The following is a 24,216-nucleotide window of genomic DNA, read 5'->3' on the forward strand; positions in this document are numbered from 1 at the left end:
ACCAACCAGAAGTAATGAAATTGGAACTGTGATTAAAAGTCTTCCAACAGAGGCTTCCCTGGTGGCACAGTGGTTGAGAGTCCGCCTGCTGATGCAGGGGACACAGGTTCGTGCCCCGGTCTGTGAAGATCCCACATGCCGTGGAGTGGCTAGGCCCGTGAGCCATGGCCACTGAGCCTGCATGTGCAGAGCCTGTGTTCCACGACGGGAGAGGCCACAACAGTGAGAGGCCCACATACCGCAAAAACAAAAAAAACAAAAAAAAAATCTTCCAACAAACAAAAGTCCAGGACCAGATGGCTTCACAGGTGAATTCTATCAAACATTTAGAGACAACTTACACCCATCCTTCTCAAACTCTTCCAAAAAATTGCAGAGGAAGGAACACTCCCAAAGTCATTCTATGAGGGTACCATCACCCTGATACGAAAACCAGACAAAGATACTACAAAAAAAGAAAATTACAGACCAACATCACTGATGAATATAGATGCAAAAATCCTCAACAAAATACTAGCAAACAGAATCCAACAACACATTAAAAGGATCATACACCATGATCAAGTGGGATTGATCCCAGGGATGCAAGGATTCTTCAATATACGCAAATCAATCAATGTGATACACCACAGTAACAAAATGAAGAATAAAAACCACATGATCATCTCAATAGATGCAGAAAAAGCTTTTGACAAAATTCAACAGCCATTTATGATAAACACTCTCCAGAAGATGGCATAGAGGGAACCTACCTCAACATAATAAAGGCCATATACAACAAACCCACAGCAAACATCATTTTCAATGGTTAAAAACTGAAAGCATTTCCTCAAGACAAGGATGTGCACTCTCACCACTATTATTCAACATAGTTTTGGAAGTCCTAGCCATGGCAATCAGAGAAGAAAAATAAATAAAAGGAATACAAATTGGAAAAGAAGAAGTAGAACTGTCACTGTTTGCAGATGACATGATAGTATACATACAGAATCCTAAAGATGCCACCAGAAAACTACTAGAACTAATCAATGCATTTGGTAAGGTTGCAGGGTACAAAATTAATGCACAGGAGTCTCTTGCATTCCTATACACTGACAACGACAGATCAGAAAGAGAAATTAAGGAAACAATCCCATTAACCACTGCAACAAAAAGAATAAAATACCTAGGAATAAATCTACCTAAGGAGTCAGAAGACCTGTACTCAGAAAACTATAAGATGTTGTTGAAAGAAATCAAAGATGACACAAACAGATGGAGAGATATATCATGTTCTTGGGATAGAAAAATCAATATTGTGAAAATGACTATACTACCCAAAGCAATGTAGAGATTCAATGCAATCCCTATCAAATTACTGATGGCATTTTTTACAGAACTAGAACAAAAAAATCTTAAGTTTGTGTGGAGACACAAAAGACCCCGAATATCCAAAGTAATCTTGAGGGTAAAAAAAACGGAGCTGGAGGAATCAGACTCCCTGATTTCAGACTATAGTACAAAGCTACAGTCATCAAGACAATACGGTACTGGCACAAAAACAGAAATATAGATCAATGGAACAAGATAGAAAGCCCAGAGATAAACCCACACACCTATGGTCAACTAATCTATGACAAGGAGGCAAAGATATACAATGGAGAAAAGACAGCCTCTTCAATAATTGGTGCTGGGAAAACTGGACAGCTACATGTAAAAGAATGAAATTAGAACACTCTCTAACACCATACACAAAAATAAACTCAAAATGGATTAGAGACCTAAATGTAAGACCAGACACTATAAAACTCCTAAGAGGAAAACATAGGAAGAACACTCTTTGACATAAATCACAGCAAGATCTTTTTTGATCCACCTCCTAGAGTAATGGAAATAAAAACAAAAATAAACAAATGGGACCTAATGAAACTTAAAAGCTTTTGCAAAGCAAAGGAAACTACAAACAAGACAAAAAGACAACCCTCAGAATGGGAGAAAATATTTGCAAATGAATCAATGGACAAAGGATTAATCTCTAAAATATATAAACAGCTCATGAAGCTCCATATTAAAAAAATAAACAACTCAATCCAAAAATGGCAGAAGACCTAAGTAGACATTTCTCCAAAGAAGACATACAGATGGCCAAGAAGCACGTGAAAAGCTGCTGAACATCACTAATTATTAGAGAATTGCAAATCAAAACTACAATGAGGTATCACCTCACACCAGTTAGAATGGGCATCATCAGAAAATCTACAAACAACAAATGCTGGAGAGGATGTGGAGAAAAGGGAACCCTCTTGCACTCATGGTGGGAATGTAAATTGATACAGCCACTATGGAGAACAGTAGGAGGTTCCTTAAAAAACTAAAAATAGAACTACCATATGACCCAGCAATCCCACTACTGTGCATATACCCAGAGAAAACCATAATTCAGAAAGAGACATGTACCCCAATGTTCATTGCAGCACTATTTACAATAGTCAGGTCATGGAAGCAACCTAAATGCCCATCGACAGAAGAATGGATAAAGAAGATGTGGTACATATATACAACAGAATATTACTCAGCCATAAAAAGGAACAAAATTGGGTCATTTGTAGAGACGTGGATGGATCTAGAGACTGTCATACAGGGTGAAGTAAGGCAGAAAGAGAAAAACAAATATTGTATATTAACGCCTATATGTGGAACCTAGAAAAATGGTACAGATGAAGCGGTTTGCAGGGCAGAAATAGAGACACAGATGTAGAGAACAAACGTACGGACACCAAGGGGAGAAAGTGGCGGGGCTGGTGGTGTGATGAATTGGGAGATTAGGGTTGACATATATATGGTAATATGTATAAAGTGGATAACTAATAAGAACCTGCTGTATAAAAAAATAAATAAAATTCAAAAATTCCATAAATAAATAAAATTAAAAATTAAAAAAAGAAACCTAATGAATCTCAAACATAGTAAACAAGATGAAATCCCCCCCCAAAAAAAATATATATCCAAAGTCTGCCTTCACTTTGATAGGCAGTGGGAGCCTGTACAGAGCACCTCCATGAATTCAAATAACAAGTACTTATGGAGCCTCCACTATGTGCCAAAGCACTGTGCTTGGTGAAGTGGAGACAGTATTAAGCAAAAGAGACACCGTTCCTGCCTTCACAGAGCTTACAGTCTGATCAGTCATTATCATTACGCTGTCTACTGATATTTTTTTTCTCAATAGTAGCAACAAATCAGGGATTTGGGAAAGAGATGTCCAGTGGGATATGTGTGGTTAATGGATGCTGGACACAGCAATGTCAGATACTCCGTTGTCAGTTTCCTTTCCTGCACTGAAGTTCCCTTGTGGGAGCCTCAAGACATGTAAAGTCTGTTAAACACGACTGCCTCATGCTAGCTAGGCTACGGGGAATAACAGGATGGGCTAGTGCCCACCCTTTGCAGCAAAGCAGGCATAAGTGACCAGAAGAAGCCTAGCAAAGTGCTCACAAGAGATGCTGAGAGAGAAGCGCAGAGCAGCTGCCAGTCCAGAGCAAGAAGCAAGGAGAGCAACTGGCGTGTGTTTGTGGAATGTGCAGACTGGAGAACATATGAAGCATCTCTAGAACACATGAGACAGATATAAAATCCTGGAAGGGAATACACCAAATATACCTTCGGGTAAGGAGGGTTCTGGGTATATTTATTTTTTTCTTCAATCCACATATATTATTATTACATGAACGAAATATAATTTTCAAAACCTCAGCCCTTAACGCCCTCATATCGTTTGTGTTCCTATTACTCTTTGTCTTCCTTCTTCATCTTTCATATTACTTTCTTTTTCTTCCTTCCCTCCTTTTCCTGCCCACGGATCACAAGTCTTGTCAGACAGCCACATGTGTAAGCAGACTCTTTGTGCCATGACCTGTGTTTGGTATTAAAATAGCAACGCTCATCACGCACTGTTTAAGCATTTCACGTGTATTGACTCCTTTAATCCACATGACAACCCTCCTGGGTGGTAGTAACACTATCCTCATTTAGCAGACAAGGACAAGGAAGCACAGAGGCATAAACCAACCTGCCTAGTCACACAAGCAGGACTTCCATCTGAACAGGGGCACTCAGGTTCCAGAGCACACACACACCTAACCACTTCACTGGACAGCTTGGGGGAAATCACAAAGGACCACAGTTACAATTCTTACCCCAAGACTGCTTAGTATCTCAGCTTTTATATGAAATTGAGGGTACAATTCCTGGGGTCCTGAGCCCAAGTATCTGATAAGTGGTGTGACACAAATCCCAGCTTAGTGCCCTAGAGGGCACACTGTATCCACCAACCGTGCCATACCCTCACCAACAGAAAGGCAGGCCATGGGACTCCACTACTTAGCCATGTGATCCCAGGTAAGTTACTTAAGCTTTCTGACTTTCATTTCTCAATCTAAAAAATGCGACAGTAATACCCACCTCATTAAACAAAGTTTATATATCCTAAGCATGATGCCTAGCACATAATTAGTTCTCAATAATGTTAGCAAACTTTGTGTGTTAGGGGACTCAAGTGTCCTCATGTAGCTTACCTTCTAGGGGTCAGCAATCTGCAGCCTATAGATTAAATCTGGCCCACTGCCTGTGTTGTAAATAAAGTTTTATTGGAACAGAGCCATGTTCATTTACTTACGTATTGTTTAATGGCTGTTTTCATATTTCGATAACAGAGCTGACTAGTTGCAACAGAAACTATATGACCTGAAAAGCCCCAAATTTTTGTTCTTTGGTCCTTTACCAAAAAAGTTTGCCAACCTCTGCTATAGACACACTAACTAGATGGGGTAACAAAACAAATACACAAAATCACATATTTTTGTCATGTTTTAGATCTATATTTCTATTTTGTTTATTTTATGGAAAGCTAAAGTAAGGTTTACATTCTAGACAAATAGCATAGAAAACACTAACATAAATATTTTTAAATTGTCATCTTAAAAAAATCACAAATACACAAAGTCATTCGGCAAGATGTGAAATGGTTTACAAGTTCCCCACATCATTTGTCCTTTCATGTGTCATTTCAACGTTGCTGCTGAAGGCTTCCTTCCTAGGCACTGATATTCTTATCAGGGAGGCAATGATCTATGTTTCAGCCTCTTGGTTCATACGTTTGGGTATCATCTGCCTTGCCCTGAGATGAATCAGAATGAAACATTACAGGCGTGAGAATGGGGAGGTTATGGCTTCCAGAATAAAACAGCAGCCTAGTGATCTATAGAATGTCTCCAAAGAATATTAAATTAATCATCCAAGGATTATTGTGTATTTTTCCGAACATCTGTGAGCTCTTTCTTTAAGGTGTTTGGATGGAGTTTCTACGATGAGGTTGTAGCAGGGAGAGCACCGTTACTGTCACACAGATGGCATATGGGCATCAGATGGGCACCAAGGACTCAGCATTTAGAGTCCGGTGGATTCTCTGGAATATGAATACCTGCTTCCCCGAGGAAAGGACACTGGGCTCTGTGGTTTGTTGAGAGGAGGCTTAGGTTGGTAGGCATGGAAAATCTGTTTTTCCTTTTGTGCTCTTTCAGAATCAAACAGCAGCCAAAAATCCCAGAGGAAAAAAATAAGATCTCTTTTTAGAAAGATAATTGAGGGGGAGGGGGGGCGGACCCAAAGTGTAGCGCAATCATACATAGTTACCAAGAAAGTGAGGGATTCCTCCCAAATTAAATTTCACATTGAGCGATGAAGATTACAGATCCTGACTAACCAGGGACTTGGGGGAGCGCGGTTTGGAGCCAAAGAGATGACTGTGGAGAAGTGGAAACAATTTAGTCTAATGTAAAAAGCTGTTGTGTCTCAAGCATCCATCAAATTAATTGTGACAAAAATGACTTTTCAAGGAGGGTACTTAACAGAAAGGCATAATATCAGGGTTTGGTTAGACTGTACTGCACAAAGACAAGGCAGTGAATCAGAGAAAGAACAGGGACTCTGAACTGAGACAGACCTCAGTTTGCAGCCCAGATCAGCCACTCACCCTTATAGAAGCTCAAAGAAATTACTTCGCCTCTTGGAACCTCCCTCTCCTTTCTCTGCAGCCGGTCATGCCTTACAGTCCACTCCAGAGAGAAAATGGCAACCCTCAGCCCCAACCTCAGGCTATCTGCACTCCCTCCAGCTTCAAGCTCATCTACAGCCACACCTTTTCATGCCTTTTTCCTTTTTTTTTTCTTCTGAAGACATGCATGTTGTTGTGGGGTTTTTTTAAACATCTTTATTAGAGTATAATTGCTTTACAATGGTGTGTCAGTTTCTGCTTTATAACGAAGTGAATCAGTTATACATATACATATGTCCCCATATCTCTTCCCTCTTGCATCTCCCTCCCTCCCACCCTCCCTATCCCACCCCTCTAGGTGGTGACAAAGCACCGAGCTGATCTCTCATGCCTTTTTCCTTCCAGCTAATGGAGGGCCTCTCCTCCGGTTCCCTTTAAGACCACCTGTGTTCCCGCCCTTCTCCCCTTCTCCCTTCCACCTCCTCTGGAACCCCAGTCTCTGTATCTCTGGTCTGTTCCTCCCTACCCATCTCCTAGTAACACGAGCAAATATTCCTCTTCTCTGCCCTAGAACTCCTTGATTCTCCAGTTGCCTCCAAATTCTGAAGACACACTGGGCTCCCAAACTCATTCTCAATCCCATTACTAGAAATTCTGGGTCAACAGATCCAGAGTGGGGCCTGGGGAATTTGTGTTCTGAAAAGATTCTCCAGGCCATTTGAATATTTCCTTCCACCCCAACCTGCTTCCCAGATGAAAATCTCTGCTTTGAACTTAAGCATCTTGTGAATGACTAAGCCAGGCCAGGTCATTCACAAGATGCCTGAAGTCACAGGTGTACACCTTTTCAGTTGTATTAGCTCTGTGCCCTCTTGGGGAACCAGATGCATCTATGAAAACTTAGCTCTACCAGGTACCTTCTGTTCCACCTAAGGAGTCAAGCCAATTGTATTTGGCTGGGCCAAGTACAGAATTGAAAGTACCCTTTGAGAGATCCTTTGCAGATTTCAATGGCAATTAAGTATTTTCATGTCTAACTTCCCACTCCAATGCAATTATACATATGCAATCCGTGTTTTCAGGTGCTGACCTCAAATCCCAACAAAATCTCCATCAAGTATCTCTGGGAGTTCTCAGAGGTGACTCATTAGTGATTTGTGATATTTTCATTCTCTTTTCTTGATTCATTCTCACTTCCCTGGGTGCCACCATGTTCATCAGTCTCTCCTGAACCTGTTGGGCCAGCCACCTTCCCCATGACTCTACTGTTTCCATCCCCTCTTCCAGATGCCACTGCCTTAGCTGGATACCACTTTGGCCAGACCACTCATCCAACAGGTTCTGCTGCCTCCTTCAAGAAATCACAGGCTTCTAGTGTTGATTCAAGGGGAACTTGATCCCCAGACTGCTGTTGGGAAGTAGGGAAAAATGTGTCTTTCTCCTTAGATTCTCTTAGAGGAACATCAGAGCAACATGACTTGATTCATCAGCATAAAAGATGTTAGAAATAGCTTTTTGGGGGCTTCCCTGGTGGCGCAATGGTTAAGAGTCTGCCTGCCAATGCAAGGGACACGGGTTCGAGCCCTGGCCCGGGAAGATCCCACATGCCACGGAGCAACTAAGCCTGTGCACCACAACTACTGAGCCTGAGCTCTAGAGCCTGTAAGCCATAACTACTGAAGCCCGCACGCCTAGAACCCGTGCCCCGCAACAAGAGAAGCCAGGACAACGAGACGGTGCTACAAAGAGTAGCCCCCATTCGTTGCAACTAGAGAAAGCTCGCGCACAGCAACGAAGACCCAATACAGCCAAAAATAAATAAATTAATAAATAATAATAAAAAAAAAGAAATAACTTTTTGGTAGTGAAATTAGTGGTATTCAAGATGGGTGCTTGGCTAGATTTTGTTTTTGTTTTTGTTTTTTGCGGTACGCGGGCCTCTCACTGTTGTGGCCTCTCCCGTTGCGGAGCACAGGCTCTGGACGCGCAGGCTCAGCGGCCATGGCTCACGGGCCCAGCCGCTCCGCGGCATGTGGGATCTTCCCGGACCGGGGCACGAACCCGTGTCCCCTGCATCGGCAGGCGGACTCTCAACCACTGTGCCACCAGGGAAGCCCTTGGCTAGATTTTGATGAGGGTATCTGAAATACTTCTTAGCTGTTTTTGGTGTGTGGATTGAAGATTGGGGGATTTCCAGTGCTAACCAAAGATTATACTAACCCTCAGATGTAGGTTAAAATTAATTTACATACATATATCACATTGTTCATACTGAACTGTTTCAAAATAAAATACTACACAGGCAGTACAGCAGACTTAGACATGTTTCTAGTGGAGATCTGGATCAGGAGAAATATCCCAGGGACAAACACTCTACTACCCGCAGAGTTGCCCTTCTCATCCATATTTAAGAATTAGTAACATTCTAATTCAAAGTATTGAGCCAGATTCCTTTTTCTAGAATGAGTTCTTTTTCTCTCAGGAAGTTGCTCAAACTCATTTAAATAGACTCTGGGTGGCCCATCCAATATTTCCCCAAATATGCCCAAACTTGGCATTCCACCTCAATGTAGCTCTTGAAATTTTGCTACCACGCCAGCATATGTATGTATGTATGTATATATATATATAAAGAGAAAAGAACATATATGCTATGTTCTTTTTTCCAGTCATATTTCTTTCCTCTCAATAATTGAGTTGCCCTTCCTTTCTCTTTCAAGAATTGTTTATCGTGGGACTTCCCTGGCAGCGCAGTGGTTAAGAATCCGCCTGGCAATGCAGGGGACACGGGTTCGATCCCTGGTCTGGGAAGATCCCACATGCCACGGAGCAACTAAGCTTGTGCGCCACAGCTACTGAGCTTGTGCTCTAGAGCCCACGTGCCACAACTACTGAAGCCTGTGCACCTAGAGTCCGGGCTCCACAACAAGAGAAGCCACCGCAATGAGAAGCCCGTGCACCGCAAACAGTAGCCCTCTGCTGGCTGCAGCTAGAGAAAGTCCTGTGTGCAGCTACGAAGACCCAATACAGCCAAAAATAAATAAATAAATTTATTAAAAAAAATAAAGAATTGTTTATCGCATTTAAGGTTCAATGATACCTTTGTTTTACTTTGCTGTTAGAAGTGGAGAGGACCCATCACTCACTCCCCATTTATTAGCTCTAACCTATTTATAACTAGATTCAAGGAGTCGATGAGGAAAGTAGTACGGTGCTGGCAAAGTTGATTTGCGTAATGTGCAGAGACACTCAGCCTCTTACTCCAATTTCAACTTATCCACTAATGAGACTAAAAAGCTGGAGAACTTCAGACCTTCCCAGCAGGTGAAGGTCTAAAGCAGCTATAGAAGATCAGGCTCTATGAAGCAATTCCATCTGAAGTCAGGAAAACCCAAAAGGGGGAAAAAAAAAGTGACCCAAGGATTAGCATGAGCCATTGGCACATTAGACCCATCCAGGAAAGACCCCATGGACATGGGACTCTCATCAATGTCCTGCTCCAGGGTGTTGAGGTATGAACAAGGGGGTAGGAGGAGAATGCCCCCTCCCCATATACTCCTGATCAAATACTTTGACCTCTAGGGCATAGTCATAACTTCCCTTCTGCCCAAATTCACTTTTCAAGAAGACATAAGGGGTCTTCTGTGCTAAGGAAATCGAAATTTCAGAGGAGGAGCAAAATGGAGTTAAACTCCCTCTTTTTGGTTCTCTCTAGCTTTCTTTCCTCCTAGGCAGCTGGAGGGTAGGATGGGAGTAGACGAGGGTCTCCTGCTTGGGAAGTGCTTCTCCTTTTTGAAGACTTCACAGACAATGGTGGCAGGGGGGACCGGAAACAAGGGGGCCTGGAGATAGCTATCAGGACTGTCTATCTCAACCTTAAGTTAATGGGGTGAACAGAGTCCATAACTGTCCCATGTATCTGCCCACTTCCCCAGCATTTGGGCCTAAAGACCTAGGTGGATATTAAAAAGTCAGTAATAACTCTTAGGCATTTGTGCCTTCAGAACCAACTGGAGCATCTCCACCAACCATTCAGATAATAGGGAGCCCAGGCATCTCTTTGCTTTCCTTGGAGACCAGCATTTGACCACAGATAAGCCTTTCCCAAAGCACCTGCTTAAGTTTCCAAATATATCCTGCATTAGCATTAACCCCCACTTCATTATCATAGGATGACTGTTCTTCAGCAAAGCCTGTGTGCCATTTCCATCCCTCACACTCACGTAACAGCAGTGGAGTTTGGACACATGCTTGATTGCTTCTGATACAAACCTGACAGTTGCTCATCAGATTCTTTTCTAATGGCCTAATGTTAAAGCCTTAGTAGACCTTATTAAGGAATGATTACCTCATTTGAATCTTTAATTATCTTCCACCTTTTTATGGATATAAACATGCAACTCCCTCATAGAACTATCATCATATGAGTATGTTCATTAAGTCCAAAAGCTGTCCTTTACCATCGAGGCCCAGAACATTTAAGCAATACTTTTCTGAATATCTCATCAGTTGAATTATCTGATTTATTTTACACTTTTCAAAACAGTAAGCCCTAAGTTATGAGGTTTTGTCATATCGCTTACATTGAACGCTGCCGTTCCTCTGGTTATCTCAAAACAGTGGATGCCAATTTTCATTTGGAGGTGTGAAATTCTGACTATTGGTCAGTTGTCAGAGGTGAGAAGAGCCAGATGATTGCTAATTATAAGTTGAGTCCTGTTTAGTAAAATCCATATTCTGTCTTGATAAACTTTCTGCTAAACATCTCAATTAATAGCAAAATGGTTCTGGAGTTTATTCTGAGGTGACAAGTTTACTTTCCAAAATCAGATTAGAAATTAGTTGGGTTTTTATTTTTTCTTTTATTTCTTTGAATTTTTAACTTTTCTGCAGAGAAGATGAATTTCTCGTATAACTTAATAAAACTGTTGTAAAGAAGTGAGTAATATTGTGAACACTTCAAATTACCATGAAACTGTTAACCCCAAGGGAGGACTGTTTGGATGGAGTTGCTGCCCAGCACTGACTCTGAGTGCAGACTTTCAATGCTTCTATAGTTCGTTAAAGTGAGGTCTTCTGGGCTCATATGGCAGCGTGAATTCAGCTTTGAAAACTCACTCTGCTCCAAACACATACATGGATAAACACATGGATCAAATACAGAAATACAGAAAAAGAGTACTAAGAAATTCGACTGACAGAAAAGGCGAGATTAATATCTTACTGGGCCAGTCATGGAAGAGAGATATTTTTTTCTCTAATTCTCTGTATTTAAAAAAAAATAATGGGGGGAAGGGAAATAGGTGAAGGAGGTTAAGAGGTACAAACTTCCAGGTGCAAAATAAATGAGACATGGGTATGAAATGTATAGTGTGGGGAATATAGTCCATAACTATATAATATCTTTGTATGGTGACATATTGTAACTAGACTTACTGTGGTGACCATTTTGAAATGTATAGAAATATCAAATCACTGTATTGTATAACAGGAACTAACATAGTGTTGTAGGTCAATTGTACTTCAAAAATAAATAAACAAACTCATCTAGAAATCAGATTTGTGGTTACCAGAGGCAGAGGGTGGGGGGAGGGGAACTGGATGAAGGCAGGCAGTCAAAAGGTCCAAACTAAAAAAAAATTATGTTTTAAAATTTGAGATAATTGTAGATTCACTTGCAGTTGTACGAAATAATATAGCGAGACCTTATGTACCCTTTACTCAGTTCCCCCAGATAACACCTTGCATAACTATAGTGCAATATCACAATCAAACTATTGACATTGCTATAATTCAATGATCGATCCATATTTCTTAAGTTATACATGCACTTATTTGTTTGTGCATTTAATAATGTGCAATTTTTTTTATGTCACCTCTTTTTTTTTTTAAAGATGTTGGGGGTAGGAGTTAATTTATTTATTTTTGGCTGTGTTGGGTCTTTGTTTCTGTGCGAGGGCTTTCTCTAGTTGTGGCAAGCGGGGGCCACTCTTCATCGCAGTGTGCGGGCCTCTCACTGTCGCGGCCTCTCTTGTTGCAGAGCACAGGCTCCAGACGCACAGGCTCAGTAGTTGTGGCTCACGGGCCCAGTTGCCCCGTAGCATGTGGGATCCTCCCAGACCAGGGCTCAAACCCGTGTCCCCTGCATTGGCAGGCAGATTCTCAACCACTGCGCCACCAGGGAAGCCCAATAACGTGCAATTATATATTGCATGTATAGATTCATCTAATCACTTCCACTGTCCAAATAGATAAGAGGTCCATCACCATAAGGATCCCTTCTGTTACCTCTTTTTTTTTTTTTTTTTAATGAAACCAAAGAGAACACCAGAGATGTAGAAGAATGGTTGTGTGGAGTTTCCTTTGCCCTTCCTAAAACACAGCTGCCCTGTGGTGGGTCTGCCTCTTTGCTCTGAAGGCCAAGAAGCTCCCTAGGCCATTCGTGGCGGGATGGTGGCGGATCACAGCTTTGGTTCTGGAGATTGTGGAGGAGATGGGACATCAGGGCAGAAGATGGGGGAGAAGAGCAGCCCTGTGAAAAGAGAAAGTCAGTTCCCGGCCTTCTCCCTCAAGCCCAGTGAGTCCAAATGGTGAAGGCGTTTTGTGCATGTGCTCTGTCCACATTTTTTCCTTGAACCCTGTGATCCTTCATGAGACACTGGATTTCTGTTTTCTTCTTCTGCGGAGCCCCTAGACATGTCGTCAGGCTGCTTTCTTGGGGGCGGTGGATGAAGCAAACATATATTCTCCCCTCGTCTCAGTACTCGGTCACCTGAGCCAACTCGGGTGTCAAATTGACAGTAATGTTTTTATACAAGGCATCGTATGTGACGTTTGCAAAGTAGTTCAAGTTGTTGAGACCGTCCAGCCCTTGCCGTTCTTTGGACTTCCTCAGCAACGCGTACCTGCCAAGAAACTGGACTTCTCCTCGGTGGTGAGGAAGAATGGACTTGTACTTCCCTGTGTCATCTTCCGGCCGACTCACAGAACAGCCTGCATTCTGTACTCGGTTCCACAGGTCGTCATCTTCTCCACCCCAACCCCAGAAAGCATTAGGAAAGCCGTTGATTTTCTGAAACTGTTCCACTGTTAAGCCGCTCACTCCGCCAAAGAACTCAGTATAAGGAAGCAGATACATATACTTATCCAGTTTAGTTGCAAAGTGCCTTGGCATCTGTTCCACATCCATAGTAGTTACAATCGCTTTCTGGTATATGATCCACATCACGAAAAATAAGACAGTCCCAGTCCAAGTCCTTCATTGCTTCTTGAAAACCCACATTAAAAAGCATGGCTCGGGGGCTTCCCTGGTGGCGCAGTGGTTGAGAGTCCGCCTGCCGATGCAGGGGACGCGGGTTCGTGCTCCAGTCCGGGAAGATCCCACATGCCGCGGAATGGCTGGGCCCGTGAGCCATGGCCGCTGAGCCTGCGCGTCCGGAGCCTGTGCTCCGCAACGGGAGAGGCCACAACAGTGAGAGGCCCGTGTACCAAAGGAAAAAAAAAAAAAAAAAAAGCATGGCTCGATTAAAGGGTTGGGTGCCAACTTGCTCCACCTTATAAAATGCAAACTGTAGGCGCTGGCGCTGGAGCATGGGAATCAGGTGTCCGAGCAGGACCAGGAGGTGCTCATGGCGGTTCCAGAAAGGGATAAGGATTGCCACCTTCCATCGAGGAATGCAATCCGATGGCTTCCAGTGACCTCCGAGCTTGATGGTTGGGTCTCTAGAGAAGAGTTCATGGACGACATCCATTCCAATTTCACTCATGTTTATGGCTATGGGGCCCTTCATGGAAGGGAGCCTTTCAGGGCAGGTATGGTTTGCAAAGTAGGTGAAGTCTTCAGGAAGCAAAGTTGTGGTTTGTAGGAAGGTTTCGCTGTGGTTCAAGTCAAGAGGATAATCTGAGTCATTCACGCTGCTGTTCCTCTTCGCGTAAGCGCTCCGAACTACCTGCTCGTAAACCTGAGCGCCGATCGTTCTCATGTTGTCCCAGATGAGAATGGCTTGAGCCTGCATCATGAAGAGGTAGGTGTTCACTGCTAGTGTCGGAGGGTCTCCTGCAGAGGCGGGGGATGGCTGTGGCTCACCGCGGGAACCAGGACACTGGCAGCAGAAGCCCTGGGAAGCACTCCCTGGCGTGAGCCCTCCCAGAGTCCCATTCTACTGCCTTTTTATGACCACAGACACCGTCTTCCCCGCCCATCACTATCCCCTAGCAACCACTAATCTGTTTTCCATCTCTAAACTTTTGTCATTTCAAGACTGTCGATAAATGGAAGAATCACAGAGTATGGGACCTTTTTGAATTGCCTTTTCAAACTCAGTATAATTCATTTGAGATCCATCCAAGCCGTTGCATGTATCACTTCCTTTTTACTACTGAGTAGTATTACATGGTATGGATGTACCACAGTTTGTTTATCCATTCACTCATTGAAGGATCTTTGGATTATTTTTAGTGTTTGACTATTACAAATAAAGCTACCATGAGTTATGTATATATTTTTGTGTGAATGTTAAGTTTTAATTTCTCTGGGATACATGCCCAGAATTTTTTTCAATCTCCAAAACTAAAAACATAATAGGATGAAATCATGTATCTCATACAGTTCTCACAACTAGTCTTTGAGCCTGATCTGGACTACTGTACCCATGTTAAGAGATAGAGAAACTGGAATTATAAAAATGATTCATCAGATTACTCCAAATGTAAACTTTGAAGTTGGAATTCTTTCTCATTAAGGCCTTGTTTATTCTTTAAGGCAGCCCTTTTAGAAGGGAAGTTTTCTCCATACCTTGAAACATGATGTTATCTGCCATCTCTGAGATTTTTCATCTTAGTTTAGGTACTGATATCTAAAATATCCAAATTCTGCACACATTTAGATGTCTGTGATTTTGAAAATTGATCCCTATCCCTTTTCTCTTAATGAAGAGAGCAGCCCAACCACTGCAGACAATGAGGAATGCATTAGCACCAACTGGGGAAGAGCAGGAATTCTGCAAACCCTTCATCTGAAGCTAGCTAGCAGCCAGAAATTCCTCCTCCCCATAAGCTAGAAAACAGCTGTCCCTGAAAATTGTTGCTCCAAAGAAGGAATTACTTACACTCTTTTCTTTAACTCAAAAGATCAAGGCCTGGCAGAATGGAAGACCAAATCATTTGTCTGTTTATTCACAAAGGGCAGATTTAGCATCCCCAACCTCTAACTGGCTACAACCTGCAAAAGCAAAACTGGAAACCAAGAACCACCGAACCCTAAGCGTCATTATAGCTTCCTTTGACCGTTTCATTTTATTCAACTGGGCTACTCACTGATTACATTTTTGTCAATGTTTTTCTGTGAAGGAGATGAAAAGACTTAAAGACTTAAACCTGTGATCAGCAAAACCTAAGAAAAAAAAATTCTAAATCCATCAATCCCAAAATGTGCATTTCAGAAGATAGGGAGCCGGTCTAATTTAACAATATGCTAAACGGGTAAAATATTTTGCCTTAGAATTAAACTCGTCAGCAGTGAACCGTGAAGCTTCTACAGTCTGTCTGGAAAAGACAAGAAGTGGTCGGGCTCTGCTGTGAGAGCCATGAATTCAGCTTGGGGCAGGCAGAGGACCAAGGGACCTGAATATGCCACTTACAACAACTAATTCAGATTAAGTGACTTAAATCTATATCTACCTTTCCTGGATCCTGGGTTGGACTTACATATGAATAGAATTGATCCTTGCCAATGAGATGGGATTTCACAAAATAAAACAACAATGACAATAACAGCTAACATTTATCAAGTGCCAGCATAGGGCTAAATGCTTCACAGGGATTATTTCCTTGAATCTTCATGATACTCCTATGAGGTAGGTATTATTATCCCTATTTTACAGTTAAGGAAACTGAGACTTAGGATAAGTAACTTGCTTATGATCTCATAGCTATTAAGTGACGAATCTAGGCTTCAAATCTGTGCATGTGTAATTGTTGGAATTCAAGTTCTAAACCATATGCTCAGGTTTTTACTCTTAAATTTTACCATTAGAAAGCCATTTTTTTGGCATAAGACATAGTCCCTTATTAATTGCCAATCTCCTTTGAAGGGATTACATGTTAAGGCGTTATCAATTACCAACTCCATTGTCAATGAGTTCTTCAAACCCTTACAGCTTGATAACAAACTGGGAGGAAATGCTTCAAAGAAACAAAGGGGAGTGGGAGTGGGAAGTCTAAAGGAGGGCAATGAAGTTGTGGAGAGGCTCTGGGACTCTACAAGAAGGCTGGAGCCAGAGTCACTATGACTGCCAACAAGCCTGCCTGAAGAGACAGATTTAGAGCCAGCCCACTTTTATCCTTCTATCTGTAAAAGATATTCACACTGACACAGAACCAGCCCTACTCACTGCCCATTCTTTTATGCTATAATTAACTTTATTGATACTTTTAGGAGTCAGTAGTACACATCCCCCAAAACTGCCCATATGCTTTCATCTACTCCTTTGCGTCTTACACTCCAATCTTCTTGCCTCTGTTGATATTCAGTAACCTTTGATGAGTAAGGAACCCATTTACAAATTAAAAGGATAGATAGGAGTGGAAATGAACGTGAGCTGAGGATTTGTTATGCACCAGATACTGTGCCAGAGATTGACATACATAACCTCATTAAATACCCTCAGCAACCCACCCAGGATGGTGTATTATCTCTGTTTTACATAAGCAGAAACCAACAACCAGAGCCCACTCACAGTCTCACAGTTTAGTAAAAAACCAAGCACAGCTCTTTCCAGACTCCAACTTCCATTTTTGAGCCACTACATGATAAAGTAAATGAACTACAAAATAAATATCTTTGAAATGAATCCCATATTAAAATTAAAACAATATTCAAAGGGGAGCAGAAAGGGAGCTGATATCTCATATGGATCTTAGTAGTCAAGACATAAAAGAAGGTTGGATTGGCCTGGAGGGGGGAAAGATAGTGAAAGTGATGGTAAAGAAAAATTAGCCAACCAGATGCCTCAGTTGATAGTCACTTGTTTCGTGTGGTTGAAAATGACACACACTGGTCATGATCAACAGAAAGATGGCCGAGGTTTTGAATCCTCAAATCCTTACCTGAGAGGTGGACATGTGCAGTTTACATTCTAAATAAAGGTACATTTCTTGTTACAGTGATGGTTGGGGCCCCAAAGCCCAATGTGGTCTCCTGGCGAGGTGGGATAGGCCACCGCGAGCCCTGGCTCCCAGTTGGCCTTCTAGTAGCAGCCAAGCAGGAGACAGTCCCGGCCTTCTCATCACCCTGTTACAAATGAAGCTTTCCCGGTTCTCTGCCCAAAGTGAGAGCTTTTAGCTTTTGCAGCTCTCATTGGAGTTTTCCCTCCAGTCCTTAGCATGACTTTCTAAATGAAGGAAAGGATGCACAAGAAAGTGGCCAAATTATGTCCTTGTCTCATTCCCAAGTGCGTTTCTCTTGGCTTGAGGAAGAAAGCTTTGTTCTTCTCTTCAGGTAAGTGTTTAATCACCCCCTCTTCACCCTACTGGTGAAAAAGGGATTTCTATCCTAGGGTTATGGAAATGGCCAAAAGCATGACACCTAACACTGCACAGCAGTTTATCAGTCATATATACTCATAGCCCGGGAGAGGAGGACACAACATACCACACATTGTCATGTGGGGACTTGGGAACAGAGTGAACGGTCGGGGGTTGTGGGAGACTGCAGTTGTAGTATCAAAAGGGTAGTATCAAATCAGGTGCCTGCTGAGTTCCATGTGATTGGCTTATTTGAATAATTCCATGGGCAGGCAGGGAACTAAAGCCTGCTACTCAGGGATGAGCAGGCTCTGTGGCTGGTTCCCAGGATAAGGCTAGAAGACCTTATCCATGGGAGCAGAGTTGTGGGGGGGAACCTGTGGTTAGGCCATTGGAAGCACTCTCAGTTTCCCTCAGATGTCAAGGCATATCTGTTGGGCCTTATACCACAGTAGGAATATCATTAATGGAACAAACAAAAATAGAGAAGGAACTATACACATTTTGATTTGTGTATGTCCTTCTTCAATTCACATGCCCTAGAAGTAAAGAAACATACTGTTCCTCCCCTTTTGTTCCCCTTCATGAAGCCTTGGAAAACATTTTGTCCTTTTTTTTTTTTTAATATTTATTTATTTATTTTGGCTGCTCCAGGTCTTAGTTGCAGCATGTGGACTTCTTACTTTGTTGCAGAATGTGGACTCTTAATTGTGGCATGCATGTGGGATATAGTTCCCTGACCAGGGATCGAACCCATGCCCCCTGAATTGGGAGCACAGAGTCTTACCCACTGGACCACAAGGAAGTCCCTACTTTGTCCTTTTTGATGGAACACCTCAGTAACTGGACACTTAGTTAGTGTCATTGTTTGAGGAAGCTAATTTTTATCTGAGCAAATGCTGCCATCCAAGTTTTTTTTTTTTTTTTTTTTGCGTTATGCAGGCCTCTCACTGTTGTGGCCTCTCCCGTTGCGGAGCACAGGCTCTGGACGCGCAGGCTCAGCGGCCATGGCTCACGGGCCTAGCCGCTCTGCGGCATGTGGGATCTTCCCGGACCGGGGCACGAACCCGTGTACCCTGCATCGGCAGGCGGACTCTTAACCACTGCGCCCCCAGGGAAGCCCCCATCCAAGTTTTTAAAATTAATTTATCAAATAGTTATAGATACTCTAAGTACAGACCATTTGTATTGGAGCTGTATCAGTCAGAGTTCTTTGGTTGCACACAGCAGAAACAGAAGCTGGTTGATTTTAGCAAGAAGTAATTTATTGGACTGGATTTGAGTAGATCAGAAATGCACCCGCCCCCCCAAAAAAGCTTAAGGAACCCAGATTCAGAAAGAACAATAATTTGGGCAGCTCTGCTGAACTTGTCAGCAGGAACGAATGGATGCTCTATTGAGGGCAGCATAGTAGGAATGAATTAGCTCTAACACAGTCACTGGCTTTAACATTCACATTCCAGGAAGAGTCACTGGCACAGCTTGAGTCTTGGCCAAGGGAAGGGGGACACATTGAGTGAATGCTGAACCCAATCTGCAACAGGTTGGGGATGGCTTCTCAAAGGAAAATCAAATGACTGTTTACCCTAAGAAAGGAAAAGGGATTCTGAGCAGACAAAACAAAACAAAACAAAAAGAGGTATTCATTTCTAGAGATACTTTATTACCTTATGTGAATTAGAAAATCAATGCTTATCAAATGAAAGAGGTAAATCATATTTTGGGTCATTTGTGGTGCTTTCTACCGTGTCATTTCTGTTTGTGTATATACTTTCTCATTTCATCAAAATGAAGCATTTTCAGGGCCTCAATACTGGTTGTAGGGTAGATTTGTTATGAACTTAATCCTCAGATGGGTCAATCTGCCTTTAAGCCTTACCTCTTAGTCCAACCACAAGAATGGGTCTTTTAAACTTTTTTCACAAAGAAGTAGGGATAGGAGTGGTTCAGTGGAAACTCAATATGTTGAATGATTTAAAAACTATTTAGGGGCTTCCCTAGTGACACAGCGGTTAAGAATCCACCTGCCAATGCAGGGGACACGGGTTTGAGATCTGGTCTGGGAAGATCCCACATGCCGCAGAGCAGCTAAGCCCATGCGCCACAACTACTGAGCCTGTGCTCTAGAGCCCACAAGACACAACTACTGAGCCCACGAGCCACAACTACTGAAGCCTGCATGCCACAACTACTGAAGCCCGCGTGCCTAGAGCCCGTGCTCCACAACAAGAGAAGCCACCGCAATGAGAAGCCCACACACAGCAACGAAGAGTAGACCCCGCTCGCCGTAACTAGAGAAAGCCTGCACGCAGCCACAAAGATCCAACGTGGCCAAAAAAAAAAAACTGTTTAGCGAAAGCTTTAAAAAAAATTTTTCTTTGGGCACACCACCTCACAGCATGCAGGATCTTAATTCCTCGACCAGGGATGGAACCCACGCTCCCTGCAGTGGAAGTGTGGAGTCTTAACCTCTGGGCCGCCAGGGAAGTCCCTAATGAAAGCATATTATGTGCACATTGTAGTGCTAGACTCATGGGCAGTAAAAAGATAGAAACACACAACAAAAAGTACAACTGCCTATACCTAAGGAGTTTACAATGAGCATATGCACACACAATTAAGTGAAAGTTCAAATAATAAATATGTAACCCAGATGCAGCAGAAACTCCACATTCCTTTCCCTCCCAAAGTTACATGAAGAATCCCAGAAGCTTGTATACTCAAGGTCACTTTTGAATCTTAGTATATACTACCCCTGGAATCTTATTTTCACATTTATTTCTGCCCTACAATTGCTTCCTTTCTCTGATCTGTACCAAACCAGCAACACTCACACTTTTTTTAAAAAGGCATATTTGAGTATAGCAAACTTCACTCAAACCTTGGAGAAACGAAGAGGACTCACATCACAGAAGAGCTAATAGGTTAAAAAGTATTCGATTTCTATATTTTTAAAAGTTCTTTGGATATTCCCAACAATTAAGTCCCCAGCATCCTGCTATGTATTTTAGCCCTCTCCTTCTCTCATTCCTTGCCAGTAATTTGTCCCATGTTATTATGCAACGCATTTCAGCTCTCCTTAATTCAGCCCCAGTCCTCTCTTGGCAAATCCCAAGCTGTTAGACTCAAGCTCTAAGAAGAAGCTGGCTATGGGGTGGTAGGCTGGGTGAATAATTAAAGTCTTGCATAACAGTGCACCAGCCCTCTGCTCTCAGAGTTGCAGGCTCTGTTCTTTGCCCCAGGACTGTGCCCCAGGATACAATCTTCCATTGGCCAAATAAACGTAAAATCTGATACAAAGCTTTCCAAAGGTGGTTGCTGGGACCAGAAAATCAGGATAATTTAATGCCTAGGTAATATATGATCACTATGTAATCCCCAATGGAAAAAGAAACAACTTGTACATCTTTCCTTCTGCTTTCCTTATCAATTATCAAAAGAAAGTTTGCTCTATTCAGAACCTGTCACTGCCAAAGAAGCAGGGATTTTCATTTGAGCTAGGGAAATGCACTCCAGCTCCCAATCCAGGTCATTAATAAATATGAATATACAGCCAACAATCACCAATTATTTGAAGGAAATGAATAACATAAAAGAGAGGGAGCAAACTCAGAGAGTGGGAGAACTAATTCCTAAAGAAACAGGGTTAATAGAAGAAACCAGAAATAAGAGTTAATAGAGTCAAGAGTATGTCACATCCAAAGGAAGAACAGATGGCTGTGAAAAAGAATCTATCAGAATCCTTGGAAATTAAAAATATGATCACCAGAATAAACAACAGATGGTCCAAATAACAGAATTTACATAGCAGAAGATAAAGTTAGTAAATTAAAATATCTGGCCAAGGAAATTTCTGAGTGTGCAGTAAAAAATAATAAGATGAAAATAGGTACAAAATTAAGAGATAGGAGAGAAAGATACAGGAGATCCAACATTCACCTAACTGGAGTTCTAGAAGGGGAGAAAGACCAAGAGAGAATAACCAAAAAAGCAATTAGGTAAGCTCATGAAAAATGCTCAACATCACTAACCATTAGGGAAATGCAAATCAAAACCACAATGAGATACCACTTCACATCAACTAGGATGGCTATTATAAAAAAACAAAACAGAAAACGACAAACATTGGCAAGGATGTGGAGAAATTAGAACCCTCTTGAATGCTAGTGGAAATGTAAATGATACAGCTGCTGTGGAAAATGGTATGGTGGTTCCTCAAACACAATTAAACAGGGACTTCCGTGGTGGTCCAGTGGTTAAGACTTCACCTTCCAATGCAGGGGGTGTGGGTTCAATCCCTGGTCAGGGAACTAAGATCCCACATGCCTCATGGCCCAAAACATAAAACAGAAGCAACATTGTAACAAATTCAATAAAGACTTTAAGAATGATCCACATTAAAGAAGAAAAGCAATCTTTTAAAAAAACAAACAAAAAAACAATTAAACATAGAATTATCATATGATTCAGAAATTCCTCTTTTAGGTATATATCCAAAAGAACTGAAGGCAAAGATTCCAACAGATATTTGTATACCAGTATTCACAGCAGCATTACAATAGCCAAAAAGGTGGAAACAACCCAAATGTCCATCAATGGATGAATGAAAAAACAAAATGTGGTATATCCATATTATAGAATATTAGCCTTAAAAAGGAATAAAATTCTGATATCTACAATATGGAGAAACCTTGTAAACATGCTTAAATGAAACAAGCCAGAAACAAAGAGACAAATATGGTCTGATTCTACTTATATGAAGCCCTTAAGAGTAGTAAAATTTGTAGAGCCAGAAAGTAAAATGGTGGCTACCAGGGGCTGGAGGAAGCAGGGAACGGAAAGTTATTGCTGAATGCTTCCAGTTTCATTTTGGGATGATGAGAAAGGTCTGGAGATAGATAGTGGTGATGGTCACCACAACGTGAATGTACTTAAGGCCTCTGGATTGTGCACTTAAAAATAGTTAAAATGTTATGTTATGTACATTTTAACACAATAAAAAAATTTAAAGCAAAACAAAATATATTACAGATTGTGTTTGCATTTAATTAATGACATTTTTAAAAAGAAAAAATTATGCAAAATTTCTGAAATAGTTCATTGAGCACTGAGCAGGAATAATTTTAAAAGAAACAAACCTAGACACACCATGGTGAATTTTCTGAACTCTAAGATTAAAAGAGAATCCTAAAAACGATGAGAGAAAAAGTAGATTACCTACAAAAGAGCAGGAATCATATTTGCATATTCTCTACAGTACAAGATGCTAGAAAACAATGGAGTGATGGCTTCAAAGGGTTTTTTTTTGTTTTTTAATATTATTTTTTTCACATCTTTATTGGAGTATAAATGCTTTACAATGTTATGTTAGTTTCTGCTGTAAAACAAAGTGAATCAGCTATATGTATACATATATCCCCATATCCCCTCCCTCTTGAGCCTCCCTCCCACCCTCCCTATCCCACCCCTCTAGGTGGTCACATGCACTGAGCTGATCTCCCTGTGCTATGCAGCAGCTTCCCACTAGCCATCCATTTTACCCTTGGTAGTATATATACATCAGTGCTACACTTTCACTTCATCCCAGCTTCACCTCCCCACCATGCCCTCATGTCTGTTCTCTACGTCTGCGTCTTTATTCCTGCCCTGCCACTAGGTTCGTCAGTCAGTACCGCTTTTTAAAATTCCATATATATGTGTTAGCATACGGTATTTGTTTTTCTCTTTCTGACACTTCACTCTGTATGACAGATTCTGGGTCCATCCACCACACTACAGATAACTCAATTTTGTTCCTTTTTATGGCTGAGTAATATTCCATTGTATATATGTGCCACATCTTCTTTATCCAATCATCTGTTGATGGGCATTTAGGTAGCTTCCATGTCCTGGCTATTGTAAACAGTGCTGTAGTGAACATTTTGGTACATGTCTCTTTTTGAATTATGGTTTTCTCAGGGTATATGCCCAGTAGTGGGATTGCTGGGTCATATGGTAGTTCTATTTTTAGATTTTTAAGGAACCTCCATAGTGGCTGTATCAATTTACATTCCCACCAACAGTGCAAAAGGGTTCCCTTTTCTCCACACCCTCTCCAACATTGATTATTTGTAGATTTTTTGATGATGGCAGAGGATTAGACCCAAGAGCCCAACAGGCTCCCCAGTGCCTAAGTGGACAGGGAAACCACTGGCCCTGTTCCCTTCCATTCCTGCGTGCCCCTGCCCCATGTCTCCTCCAGGGTCTTCCCCAGGTTAGGGGTTAGGTGGACCCCTAACCGTGGGTGGATCCCGCTGTGTGTAGGAACTCCTCCCCTCCCTCAGTCACCCCTCAGGGGTGCCGGTCCCAGAGGTCCAGCCTTTACTTTTGCTACCCCTTCCCTCCCTCCCACTCCCTCAGGACCCGCATGGCTGGAAGGGGCCTAGGTGGGCAGAGTATCAGGCCTGGGATCTCAGCAGGCTTCCAGGGGCCCAAGTGGGCACGGGAAACCTGGCCACGCTCCCTTTTCATCCTCTGCCCTCCCAATGGTCCCCCAGTTTCCCCCTTCGGGCATGGGATCCCTTCCCTTCCCCCAGCCGCCCCTCAGGGGCACCAGTCCCCTCCCGCCTCCACTTCTCCTCCTCCCTGGCTCCCCTCCACGACCCACATCCTATCCAGTCGCT

General features: G+C 42.2%; 1 protein-coding gene and 1 long non-coding RNA gene across 2 annotated transcripts in view; both read right to left on the reverse strand.

Moving 5' to 3' along the window:
* Positions 1 to 4,936: 4,936 nt before the first annotated feature.
* The window catches only part of LOC132522190 (uncharacterized), a 67,559-nt gene continuing 48,279 nt past the window's right edge, over positions 4,937 to 24,216 (reverse strand). The window contains exon 4 of the long non-coding RNA XR_009541108.1: positions 4,937 to 5,155. This is a non-coding gene — a long non-coding RNA (uncharacterized LOC132522190). The remainder of the gene's footprint in view (positions 5,156 to 24,216) is intronic.
* LOC132521701 (beta-1,4-galactosyltransferase 5-like) lies at positions 12,717 to 14,062 on the reverse strand. Its single transcript, XM_060151365.1, is given in 3 exon segments — positions 12,717 to 13,208; positions 13,210 to 13,338; positions 13,552 to 14,062. Coding segments are annotated over 3 exon segments (1,047 nt in total). The 5' UTR covers positions 14,050 to 14,062; the 3' UTR covers positions 12,717 to 12,788.

The sequence above is a fragment of the Lagenorhynchus albirostris genome, chromosome 6 (genome assembly GCF_949774975.1).
Source record: "Lagenorhynchus albirostris chromosome 6, mLagAlb1.1, whole genome shotgun sequence".
NCBI classification, from domain to species: Eukaryota; Metazoa; Chordata; class Mammalia; order Artiodactyla; family Delphinidae; genus Lagenorhynchus; species Lagenorhynchus albirostris.